The sequence below is a fragment of the Sinocyclocheilus grahami genome, unplaced genomic scaffold (genome assembly GCF_001515645.1).
Source record: "Sinocyclocheilus grahami isolate Dianchi unplaced genomic scaffold, SAMN03320097.WGS_v1.1 scaffold8.1, whole genome shotgun sequence".
NCBI lineage: Eukaryota > Metazoa > Chordata > Actinopteri > Cypriniformes > Cyprinidae > Sinocyclocheilus > Sinocyclocheilus grahami.
The window spans coordinates 2,650,406-2,663,861 of record NW_015505187.1 but is presented as its reverse complement, the minus strand read 5'-3'; the positions used below and the strand labels follow the sequence as shown (position 1 = coordinate 2,663,861).

At 37.9% G+C, this 13,456-nt stretch overlaps 1 protein-coding gene across 1 annotated transcript in view; it reads right to left on the bottom strand.

The window, feature by feature from the left end:
* The window catches only part of cacna1c (calcium channel, voltage-dependent, L type, alpha 1C subunit), a 154,949-nt gene that overhangs the window by 31,242 nt on the left and 110,251 nt on the right, over positions 1 to 13,456 (bottom strand). Inside the window, exons 23-31 of the mRNA XM_016279433.1 lie at positions 12,890 to 12,977; positions 12,660 to 12,767; positions 11,458 to 11,510; positions 11,209 to 11,355; positions 10,459 to 10,660; positions 10,209 to 10,367; positions 10,017 to 10,127; positions 6,776 to 6,859; positions 1,268 to 1,315 (exon numbers count right to left, since the gene is read on the bottom strand). Of these exons, the coding sequence (XP_016134919.1) occupies positions 1,268 to 1,315; positions 6,776 to 6,859; positions 10,017 to 10,127; positions 10,209 to 10,367; positions 10,459 to 10,660; positions 11,209 to 11,355; positions 11,458 to 11,510; positions 12,660 to 12,767; positions 12,890 to 12,977 (1,000 nt within the window). The remainder of the gene's footprint in view (positions 1 to 1,267; positions 1,316 to 6,775; positions 6,860 to 10,016; positions 10,128 to 10,208; positions 10,368 to 10,458; positions 10,661 to 11,208; positions 11,356 to 11,457; positions 11,511 to 12,659; positions 12,768 to 12,889; positions 12,978 to 13,456) is intronic.

Genomic DNA, 13,456 nt, shown 5'->3' with positions numbered 1-13,456 from the left:
TGATAATTATTTTCACTCCTCTGTCAGAAATCTTGTGAGGAGCACCTGATCATGGCTGGTTTATGGTAAAATGATGTTCTTTACTTCCGGATTATGGCCCCTACAGTGCTCACTGGAACATTCAGAAGTATAGAAACGCTTCTGTAACAAATGCCATCAGTATATTTTGCAACAATAAGGTTGCGAAGGTCTTGAGAAAGCTCTTTGCTTTTACCCATCATGAAATGTTGAGACACCTTTGAGATGAGACACCTTTTTATAGGCCATCAGTTGGTACTGAACCAGCTAATATTAATTTCCACTGACAAGGGGCAGGATTGCTTTCTAATTACTGATAGATTTCAGCTGGTGTCTTGGCTTTCCATGGCTTTTTGCACCTCCCTTTCTTCATGTGTTCAAATACTTTTTCACCGTGTCATTCTACTTTATTACACAGAACTTAATTTCTGAACTTATTTGTATTGCTTTCTTTGTATGTATGGATTACTTGGGTTGTTACCGACATCTGGTTGAAAAATGTCAACAGCACCTTTAGAAATATATTTACTGAGAAAAATGGTGATGTGTTCAATACTTATTTTACCCACTGTACATGGAGAGGGTCACCTCATGAGATCCACCATTTTGGGGTCACATGACCTCGGTTTGATTTTGGCAAGACCCCTGCTTTCTGAGAAAATTCCTGATATGCCTGACTTTGAATTGAGCATTTTTATAATGGCATCGGTAATTTTTTGTTTACTTGGTATGGCACTGCATCCACACCACTAGGTGTCAGTATAAGCACAACATGAAAAAAGACTCAGTGCACCTTTAAATCTCCAACACCTACATCTGCACACACATGCCCTACAAAAACTCATCACACAAACCAAGCAAAACTGAGAATAAGCTTCATGCATGTGGACATCGCACAGGAAATCGTCTTTTCACAAGCCCCAGCTGATTTCAGAGCTCTGCCACGTCGGTGGTGAACTGTCACACCAGAGCTGACCAGTAGAGGCCGACACTGGACTAGACACAGAGAGAGCGATGACCATGTGACTACAGCGCACCAATGACAGGCATCGCAGCCTAGGGGAGGGGAGAGGTCGAGGCGATGGACACACTACCAGCATATACACGTGCCTGCCCAATGCCACAGTGATGAGAGAGAACACGTGCGTTCATGCCGAAGTCACATGGTGAATGACAGGTGTAGATGGACAGGTCGACAAGGTGACGGGGTGGAATGAGAGGTGGGGTTTTGGTTACCGTTGGTCCGTACCATTGGTCTTACCACAGAGGAGGGGGGAGAGGAGGAGGGGTCAGCTGGCTTTAAAGAAAGGCAGACAGATGAAAGCTATAGCAGCGCCAACCACCCACTGTACACCTGTGTGTGTTCGTGTGGGAATTTGTGTGGAAAAGTGTCCATCAGTGTGTTTTGAGATACATCTGTTGGGTCTTTTGCAGGGGAGACGCCTCATAGCACGTCTGTCTTTCTGCCAGCTGAGGGTGCTACAGCACATGGTCCGTTTGAGGAGGAGCCATACGCTGTTCTGCAGCCGCAGACTGGAGGATGGGTTGGTGACACACGCAGACACATGCACAGATTCGACATCTCTCACGAGCCGAGTCGAGAATTTCTCAGTAGGTCTATCACGGTGTGTGTGCTGCAGTGAGTGACTGCATGTAGGTGTGTGTTTAATTTCTACATGCAGAGAGACTGATTTCTAAATCCTCTGCAGTGCCACGATAGACTAAAATGTCTGACTTTGTTTCATGCTTTTAGTGGCGATGACAACTAGATTGATTAAATTATGTCTTTGCAGTAGAACTGAAGAGGATCTGGCAACCCCAACCATGCATGTAGCACACACATTACAGAACTGGGTCAACAGTATAACTCGTTCCAAATGTGCATCTGTGAGACAGCTACCATGATAAAATCTCCACACAGAGCCACTTTGAAAGGGCCGCTCCATATCACAGATATTATCTCACATTGCACAAATATACAGATTTGGCACAAACTGGTAAACACTGCCCCCTGGAGGTTACAATCATGCCCATCAGCGAGAACTTCAGTTGTTAGGTGAGTCATGAAAATAAAGCTCTTGGCCATATTTCACCCTAAACTCAAACTTAAAAATAAGAAATAAGGACCAGTACAATTTCTTGCACTGTTGGGTTTAAATGTGTTTAACTGTCATAAAATGTATATATTTTTATGACAATTAATCACACGTAAGCCTACCTCCTCAAATTAGGAGTAGCCTACTGCAATGAAAAAACCTCCTACAAAAAAAATAATTATAAATAATTAACTATTATTATTAACAACAACAACATTCTATTATATTATTTAAATGAGAGCTTATTTTAGAACTATCAAGATGTCTTCAGTTGGAGGCTTTAAATGTGCTTAATTGTCATGAAAAGAATATATTTTTAGATTATTTTTTTAGATTATATTTTTATTTTATGACAATTAAGCACTCACTTCCCCCCCATGAGAAAAAAATAAATACATAAATATTGTTTTTTATGTATTCTAAATAATGTAAGATTTAATGTAGAAGTATGAATAATTTGCGCTGTATTTCATGTAAACCACTGTGTTTTGCCAAAATGATTTTCATTAGTACTATGTGTGCGGATTTTCTGATGAAAATTGATATGCAAATATGCTTAATTTTTTCATACAAAACAATTTCATGAGATCACCCTGTTAGTCAATAGAAGTTACTTGAATACATCATAAATGTTGGTCTTACCACAGAGGAGGGGGGAGAGGAGGAGGGGTCAGCTGGCTTTAAAGAAAGGCAGACAGATGAAAGCTATAGCAGCGCCAACCACCCACTGTACACCTGTGTGTGTTCGTGTGGGAATTTGTGTGGAAAAGTGTCCATCAGTGTGTTTTGAGGTACATCTGTTGGGTCTTTTGCAGGGGAGACGCCTCATAGCACGTCTGTCTTTCTGCCAGCTGAGGGTGCTACAGCACATGGTCCGTTTGAGGAGGAGCCATACGCTGTTCTGCAGCCGCAGACTGGAGGATGGGTTGGTGACACACGCAGACACATGCACAGATTCGACATCTCTCACGAGCCGAGTCGAGAATTTCTCAGTAGGTCTATCACGGTGTGTGTGCTGCAGTGAGTGACTGCATGTAGGTGTGTGTTTAATTTCTACATGCAGAGAGACTGATTTCTAAATCCTCTGCAGTGCCACGATAGACTAAAATGTCTGACTTTGTTTCATGCTTTTAGTGGCGATGACAACTCGATTGATTCAATTATGTCTTTGCGGTAAAACTGCAGAGGATTTGGCAACCCCAACCATGCATGTAGCACACACATTACAGAACTGGGTCAACAGTATAACTCGTTCCAAATGTGCATCTGTGAGACAGCTACCATGATAAAATCTCCACACAGAGCCACTTTGAAAGGGCCGCTCCATATCACAGATATTATCTCACATTGCACAAATATACAGATTTGGCACAAACTGGTAAACACTGCCCCCTGGAGGTTACAATCATGCCCATCAGCGAGAACTTCAGTTGTTAGGTGAGTCATGAAAATAAAGCTCTTGGCCATATTTCACCCTAAACTCAAACTTAAAAATAAGAAATAAGGACCAGTACAATTTCTTGCACTGTTGGGTTTAAATGTGTTTAACTGTCATAAAATGTATATATTTTTATGACAATTAATCACACGTAAGCCTACCTCCTCAAATTAGGAGTAGCCTACTGCAATGAAAAAACCTCCTACAAAAAAAATAATTATAAATAATTAACTATTATTATTAACAACAACAACATTCTATTATATTATTTAAATGAGAGCTTATTTTAGAACTATCAAGATGTCTTCAGTTGGAGGCTTTAAATGTGCTTAATTGTCATGAAAAGAATATATTTTTAGATTATTTTTTTAGATTATATTTTTATTTTATGACAATTAAGCACTCACTTCCCCCCCATGAGAAAAAAATAAATACATAAATATTGTTTTTTATGTATTCTAAATAATGTAAGATTTAATGTAGAAGTATGAATAATTTGCGCTGTATTTCATGTAAACCACTGTGTTTTGCCAAAATGATTTTCATTAGTACTATGTGTGCGGATTTTCTGATGAAAATTGATATGCAAATATGCTTAATTTTTTCATACAAAACAATTTCATGAGATCACCCTGTTAGTCAATAGAAGTTACTTGAATACATCATAAATGGCTTAGCCAATTAAGTTCAGTGATTGTGGTCCTATCAGCCAGTCAACAGCTAATGACACAGGGAGCAGGCCTACCAAGAATGCTGTGCGGGTGTAAGAAAGAAAGAGAGAAGAGACAGAGGAAAAACACTGAAAAAAGGGAGGAAAATGCAGAACAGAAAGACAGAAAAGAAGAGGCATTCATAGAGAAGGATGCAATGTGGCATCGTCAGCAAGACAGAGCTGGCAAACACTCCCATCTCTCCACCCCCCGCTTCTGTCCAATCAGACACCGCGAATCAGAGAGCGCCTCCAACAGGCAGGGAGGACAAAGCACTGAGAGGAGCAGAGCGGCCTCAGGGGGAGGAGGGGTGACATTAACGCTTTTCTAAGGGAGAACAGAGTCATCCGGTTCCACTCTAATCTCCTTGTAGCACTGAAAGGAGGGACTGGCTATCAGCACGGATTCATCAGTTTCATTTCAGATCACTAATCAGATCAATTAACAGGTTAATGAAGCATGAGAAAAAAGTGCTCAGAGTTTTCTCAAAGGAAAGAAAAGGGGGAAACTAAAACAAATCAATCCAAACACAATGCTGGGTCAAAGGTCATGCCTTCAGATCAAATCAGATGCTGGATGAAGAGAAAACTCCAACCAAATCAAACCCAGTCAGTGCTGAAATGGATGTGTATAGCAAAACAAGGGGTATATCTCCAGCATAACGGCTGTCAATCATAAATAACCTTCATTAACACATTTTGATCAGAGAGCCCAAATCATGAACGAACACTTACACGGAGCTGTAGTTTTGTATCTGAAATACACCATTCAAAATTATCATATTGATTGATTGTAATGCATCTTGGTTTCCACAAAAATATTAAGCAGCACAGCTGTTTCTAGCTTTGATTAAAAAAATGTTACTTCACCAGCCAATCAGCATATTATAATGATTTCTAAAGGATCATGACTGCTGAAAATTCAGTTTTGCCATCACAGGAATAAAATTAAATTTGAAAATATATTAAAATAGAAATCGGTTATTATACATTGTAACAAAACAGTTATTTGTAAGTGTAATAATATTTCACAATATTACAGTTTTTACTGTATATTTTAAATAGCCTTGTTGTGCATAAGAGACTTCTTTCAAAAACATTACAAATTTTATTGACCCTAAACTTTGAAATAGTCATTTTTAATAGTACCTTTCCATCAAAACATATTGACAAAGTGGCAAAGTCAAGTCTGCCACATATTAACTAAAGATCTAAAAATGAATCTAAAGATGCATTTTCACAGCATGCATAACACACGGATGCAATATTTTGACATCCAAATCTTTACATCTACATTTTACAAGTGACGAGTTCTGGTTAAACCCAGCCAATCTAGCTGATATATAACAAGTTGAAGAAATATTTTGACCTTACATGCGCTATTGCTGTTTGCACACATACAACAAGACTCTACCAGATCAAATTGGTTGCCAATCTAAATGAAAACTGAATAATAAACTATATAATTGGATACAAAACTTTGAAATTAGCAGCAATATGATATACAAGTTTCTTCTAAAGAGAATCTGGGCTCTTCTTTCAAAATCAGTTTGAAGGTTTATGAACCTTCTTTTATGAATAAAGAAACATTATAGCAGATTTTAATGAGTTACAGGCAACACTGATAAGATTGACCATCCATCTTAATGTAATGATTTCCAAAACAATTCATCAGTCTATATTGATTGTGAAGCCGGAATATATCACCCTGAGCGCTATACAAGGTCATTCATGCCTATGTGTGCGGGTGGAGGGTTAAAGCAACTCATCTTTGTTAGTGTGGGAGGGTTAGGGGGGTGCAGGCAGGCAGATTGAGAGAGAGAGATTACTTACGTTAACCTCTGTGATGGCTATATCAACAACACTACCCACTACAATAAGGGCATCAAATGTGTTCCATGCATCAACAAAATAATGCTGGACGGAAAACAACAAATAAAAAAAACAAAAGAAATGAAAAAGAAAAGGAGAGAGGAGAAAATAAGGAAGAAAACAGTTACACATGAACAATTAACTCACAGAAGACAAGGATAAATCATAAAATCAAATGACGGGTGTGAGGAAATCAAAACGAAATCAGAAAATCCCATGAAGACCCGGGACCTGTCATGCTCCACAGCAGCAGTCAAACATCCATCAAAACCACCCTGAAAAGAACGGCCAGGGGTCCTTGGTTAGTTCAGGTGTGACTGTTAGTTACAGCAAAACAACATACATCGCAGCCTGGAGGATGAAAAGAAGCGGTCGGTCTCTCTCTTTCACGGGGCCTACCGAAAAACTCTCCTGAACGAACAATTTTTCTCCTGCCCTAAATAACCCTCTCACTGCCAGAGGGCGACCTGCCACAGCAGCCATCTTGCCGTCGGAACAGGAAATGAAGAGTTGGAGGAGACAGCAGGAGCAGAGAATGGCAGGAAGCACAGGGGGAAATGAAAGACAGCAGAGATGGACAGGAGAGCAAAAGAGAGAAAGGGAGTTGGGAAAAGAGAGAGAGAGAGGTGGCGATGTACTTACGTTGATCTCACTCAGAATGACGTCTATAATGCTGCCAATTACGATGAGGAAGTCAAAAACATTCCAGGGGTCACTAAAGTAACCCTACACAGGACGAGGGGAAGGTGGGGGTGAGAGAGGGCAGTTAGAGAGGCAGAATTGACCATCACTAGTGCTGCCGTACCCATGATGCATGAGCACAGTCAACCCACAATGCATCTCGTTAGCCAATCACCATTCAGCACAACTATGGACTTTCAGGAAATTACGGATTAAATATGTCCATTTCAACAAGAAAACGCACTTTGATTTGTGTTGATGCTCTCGTTTACAAGGAAAATATGGTTTTCTGGGCTCTAGAGGAAGTCACTTTATCCTGTGAGCGGATAGCATCTCCATCTTTACGATATCTGATTGGTGCTTAATAGGGCAGGAAAACCTTTAATGGACTGGAAATGGCTGCCAAGTTATGCGAGAAATAAAACTCTTTAAACACTAACTGATGGAATTACGTCTTAAGGCAGGCGATGAAACTCATTTCTGAAGATGAGCGAGAGAGAGACATTTACAGAATGTCAGAGTCATTTTACGTTACATTCATTTCAGTCCTCATCTGGGGCAAAACTAGTGACTGTAGTAAAACATTTCAGGTCAAAGACAGGTTAAGTAAGTGAGACGTGACATTTCTAAAGATAAGCAGAGTGTTATCCGCTGTAAACTGTGCATTTGATGACACAAACAAAAACCGAAATGGAAAACATTTAGCCTGGAGGACAACTGTAAAATTATTTGTTAAACAGCACACGGCAAAAAAAACAAAAAAAAACAATTCAAAGCACTGATAATAAAGTACTGTAAAGTGGGACTTCAATTTTAAGAGTAGCTTATAGTCTAATCATCTCAAATCTGATATATTTTTTAATAATAATAAAATACAATTTCATTTTAAAGACTTAGAAGTTCCTGTACACAGACGTCTAATAATAGAATGATTTGGAATGAAAATCAGCTTTGCTCATATAATAAACAAGCATGGCGTACCCTGGGTTTGAAGGCGATGAGTTTGAGGATCATTTCCACAGTGAAGAGGCCGGTGAACAACATATTGAGGATATTCATGGCTTTGCTGAAGGACTGAGATTGGCCATGATGCTGCAAACGCATAAATTAATAAAAAAGATTAGATTTGTGTATTTGAGTATGTGTATTAGTTGAGCTAGTGAGCATACTGACCTGCATGGCCAGGCAGATGGTGTTGAGAAGGATGAGGGTGAACATCAGGTACTCAAAGTAGGTGGAGTTCACCACATACCACACCTTGTACTGATACGGGTTCTTGGGGATGTACCTGCGCAGGGGACGAGCCTTCAGGGCATATTCCACACACTGGCGCTGTACACACACAGAAACATATGGAGGTGGAATTAGAGTTAGACTTTTAAACGCTCTCTGTGTTCCTGTAGAGATATTGTCATCAGTCTACCTGGTTCTTGTCCAGCTCACAGTTTTTGTACTCTTGCTCTCCCTGCTCCTGAAATGTCACAATGACGAAACCTACGAATATGTTCATCATGAAGAAGGCGATGATGATGATGTAGATGATGAAGAATATAGAGATGATCACACGGTAGTTGTAGACTGGACCAACATCCTCTGCATGGGAGTCAATGGCTCTGTAGAGGAGCCTGTGGGAGAACAGATAGCTTCTTGAAACACTGCTTTTAAAATGATTAATTAATTTATAGTAATATTTATAGAGTATTTACGGTGTTGGTTCAATATTAGCTTTTAGAAATTGGTAACATGAAATCTCACATGTATTGGCATCGACTACAGATATTGTTGTTTTGTGATTGTGCACCATTCAAAAGTTTATTTTTGTTCAGCAGGGATGCATTAATATATATTAATATATTTCATTTCAGAAACTAATATATGTTCATTTGTATTTAAAGAATCGCAAGAAAATGTATCACTGTTTCCACAAAAATATTTACAAGAAATATTTCATGAGCACAAAATCAGCATATTAGAACTATTTTTGAAGGATTATGAGACACTAAAGACTGGAGTAATGATGCTGAAAAATCTGATTTGCCAAAAAATTTATATATTTTAAAATATAAAACAGTTCTTTAAAATTGTAATAATGTTTCACATTAGAGACTTATTTTTAAAATAATAAAAAATCATAACTTTAAACCTATGAAACTTATGTGTAAGAAGAAGTATGTGTGTGAGCAAGTGTGAGTGTGTTTGTGTATCGCACCCTGGCCAACCCTCAAAAGTGGACACGGCAAACAGAGCCATCATGCCCTGCAGGACATCATCAAAGTTGAAGTCACTGTTCTCCCATGAACGCTGTGGGGTGAGAGAGGGCAGTTAGAGAGGCAGAATTGACCATCACTAGTGCTGCCGTACCCATGATGCATGAGCACAGTCAACCCACAATGCATCTCGTTAGCCAATCACCATTCAGCACAACTATGGACTTTCAGGAAATTACGGATTAAATATGTCCATTTCAACAAGAAAACGCACTTTGATTTGTGTTGATGCTCTCGTTTACAAGGAAAATATGGTTTTCTGGGCTCTAGAGGAAGTCACTTTATCCTGTGAGCGGATAGCATCTCCATCTTTACGATATCTGATTGGTGCTTAATAGGGCAGGAAAACCTTTAATGGACTGGAAATGGCTGCCAAGTTATGCGAGAAATAAAACTCTTTAAACACTAACTGATGGAATTACGTCTTAAGGCAGGCGATGAAACTCATTTCTGAAGAAGAGCGAGAGAGAGACTGTCATTTTACGTTACATTCATTTCAGTCCTCATCTGGGGCAAAACTAGTGACTGTAGTAAAACATTTCAGGTCAAAGACAGGTTAAGTAAGTGAGACGTGACATTTCTAAAGATAAGCAGAGTGTTATCCGCTGTAAACTGTGCATTTGATGACACAAACAAAAACCGAAATGGAAAACATTTAGCCTGGAGGACAACTGTAAAATTATTTGTTAAACAGCACACGGCAAAAAAAACAAAAAAAAACAATTCAAAGCACTGATAATAAAGTACTGTAAAGTGGGACTTCAATTTTAAGAATAGCTTATAGTCTAATCATCTCAAATCTGATATTTTTTTTAATAATAATAAAATACAATTTCATTTTAAAGACTTAGAAGTTCCTGTACACAGACGTCTAATAATAGAATGATTTGGAATGAAAATCAGCTTTGCTCATATAATAAACAAGCATGGCGTACCCTGGGTTTGAAGGCGATGAGTTTGAGGATCATTTCCACAGTGAAGAGGCCGGTGAACAACATATTGAGGATATTCATGGCTTTGCTGAAGGACTGAGATTGGCCATGATGCTGCAAACGCATAAATTAATCAAAAAGATTAGATTTGTGTATTTGAGTATGTGTATTAGTTGAGCTAGTGAGCATACTGACCTGCATGGCCAGGCAGATGGTGTTGAGAAGGATGAGGGTGAACATCAGGTACTCAAAGTAGGTGGAGTTCACCACATACCACACCTTGTACTGATACGGGTTCTTGGGGATGTACCTGCGCAGGGGACGAGCCTTCAGGGCATATTCCACACACTGGCGCTGTACACACACAGAAACATATGGAGGTGGAATTAGAGTTAGACTTTTAAACGCTCTCTGTGTTCCTGTAGAGATATTGTCATCAGTCTACCTGGTTCTTGTCCAGCTCACAGTTTTTGTACTCTTGCTCTCCCTGCTCCTGAAATGTCACAATGACGAAACCTACGAATATGTTCATCATGAAGAAGGCGATGATGATGATGTAGATGATGAAGAATATAGAGATGATCACACGGTAGTTGTAGATTGGGCCAACATCTTCTGCATGGGAGTCGATGGCTCTGTAGAGGAGCCTGTGGGAGAACAAAGAGCTTCTTGTCAGTGTTTTGAAACACTGCTTTTAAAATTATTCATTAATTTATAGTAATATTTAAGGAGATTGTTTGATATTAGCTTTTAGAAATTGTTATTCATTCATTCAGAAGTTTCAGCAGGGATGCATTAAACTGATCAAAAGTGACAGTAAAGACACTTATGAATATATTTCATTTCAGACATTAATATATGAATATATGTATTTAAAGATTTCTGGGAAAAAAATGTATCACTGTTTCCACAAAAATATTTACAAGAAATGTTTCATGAGCACAAAATCAGCATATTAGAACTATTTTTGAAGGATTATGAGACACTAAAGACTGGAGTAATGATGCTGAAAAATCTGATTTGCCAAAAAATTTATATATTTTAAAATATAAAACAGTTCTTTAAAATTGTAATAATGTTTCACATTAGAGACTTATTTTTAAAATAATAAAAAATCATAACTTTAAACCTATGAAACTTATGTGTAAGAAGAAGTATGTGTGTGAGCAAGTGTGAGTGTGTTTGTGTATCGCACCCTGGCCAACCCTCAAAAGTGGACACGGCAAACAGAGCCATCATGCCCTGCAGGACATCATCAAAGTTGAAGTCACTGTTCTCCCATGAACGCTGTGCTTTCTCTGGCTTCCCAACATTCCCGTGTTTGTATAATATATAGAACCCCCTGTAATACACACACAGAGTGCACACATATACATACGAACAAGCTGTTTTTTTCCGTAAATGTTACTGTAAACTTTGTTTCCCAAAGACAAAGGGACGTTACCGGCATTCGGTCTGTGTCTGTTTAGAGGTGTCTGTGCAGTAGGAGAATTTGCCCTTGAAAACAAACATCAGTTTACACACATGAACATTTCACAACAGCACATACAATGCCACGGGACTAAAAATTCAATTAATTTTCTCTAGAGAAGTAGATTTTTAGCAGCAATGTATAACCCTGTCACTGTTTTGCTCTGTTAAGTATGCATTGTGAGACAGCACAACTTACCTTGAAAAGTTGAACGCCAATACAGGCAAACATGAACTGCAGCAAAGTGGTGACGATAACGATGTTCCCGATGGTACGGATGGCTACAAACACACACTGGACCACATGCTGTGGACGCAAACAAAACTCTCAATTAAAATAAATGCTCAGCGCATCCAGTACACTGAATGGAAAGAGTAGGTCAGAGTCATCTGAACAGATTTGTGTGTGATTTTTTTTGTGAATGAGAGACTCACTTTGAGGCCCTTGGCTCTGTTGATTGCTCTCAGGGGCCTCAACACCCTCAGCACTCTGAGAATCTTCACTACATTAATGGCACTTGACCTGTGAATCACAGCACAGTTTGGCACCACCAATCAGAACGGCTAATTACTGATCACGTGACAACACTATAAAGAGAAGAAGATGCTCACGGACAGCAGTGGAGTTTGGATACATTTGATTAAACGCACTAATGAAATCAAAAAAATGTAGGTTGGCACCAAAGACTTTTAAAACGTTTTATTATGATAAATAAATATATATTCTTATTCTTATTATTAACAGACAGTATCTTGAGTATTATTTACATACTATTATAGTATTTATTAATATTTTGATATTACAATTTAGCTTTAATTTTTATATTTTCCATTTCCATTTTAATTATCGTTTACGCTTTAGTCATTTTGTTATGTGCTTTTAAAATTATTGTAATTATTGTATTATAGAAAATTATAATTATAAAAATTTAATATTTTTTCTAAGTTAATATTTAAATATATATATTATATATATTTACACACACACACACACATATATATATATATATATATATATATATATATATATATATATAAAACTGAAATAACTTTTTATTTTATTTTATTTTGATTTTTTAACAATAACAACACTGAATTGGTGGACTTTAGCAGCAATGTATAACCCTGTCACTGTTTTGCTCTGTTAAGTATGCATTGTGAGACAGCACAACTTACCTTGAAAAGTTGAACGCCAATACAGGCAAACATGAACTGCAGCAAAGTGGTGACGATAACGATGTTCCCGATGGTACGGATGGCTACAAACACACACTGGACCACATGCTGTGGACGCAAACAAAACTCTCAATTAAAATAAATGCTCAGCGCATCCAGTACACTGAATGGAAAGAGTAGGTCAGAGTCATCTGAACAGATTTGTGTGTGATTTTTTTTGAGAGACTCACTTTGAGGCCCTTGGCTCTGTTGATTGCTCTCAGGGGCCTCAACACCCTCAGCACTCTGAGAATCTTCACTACATTAATGGCACTTGACCTGTGAATCACAGCACAGTTTGGCACCACCAATCAGAACGGCTAATTACTGATCACGTGACAACACTATAAAGAGAAGAAGATGCTCACGGACAGCAGTGGAGTTTGGATACATTTGATTAAACGCACTAATGAAATCAAAAAAATGTATGTTGGCACCAAAGACTTTTAAAACGTTTTATTATGATAAATAAATATATATTCTTATTCTTATTATTAACAGACAGTATCTTGAGTATTATTTACATACTATTATAGTATTTATTAATATTTTGATATTACAATTTAGCTTTAATTTTTATATTTTCCATTTCCATTTTAATTATCGTTTACGCTTTAGTCATTTTGTTATGTGCTTTTAAAATTATTGTAATTATTGTATTATAGAAAATTATAATTATAAAAATTTAATATTTTTTCTAAGTTAATATTTAAATATATATATTATATATATTTACACACACACACACACATATATAT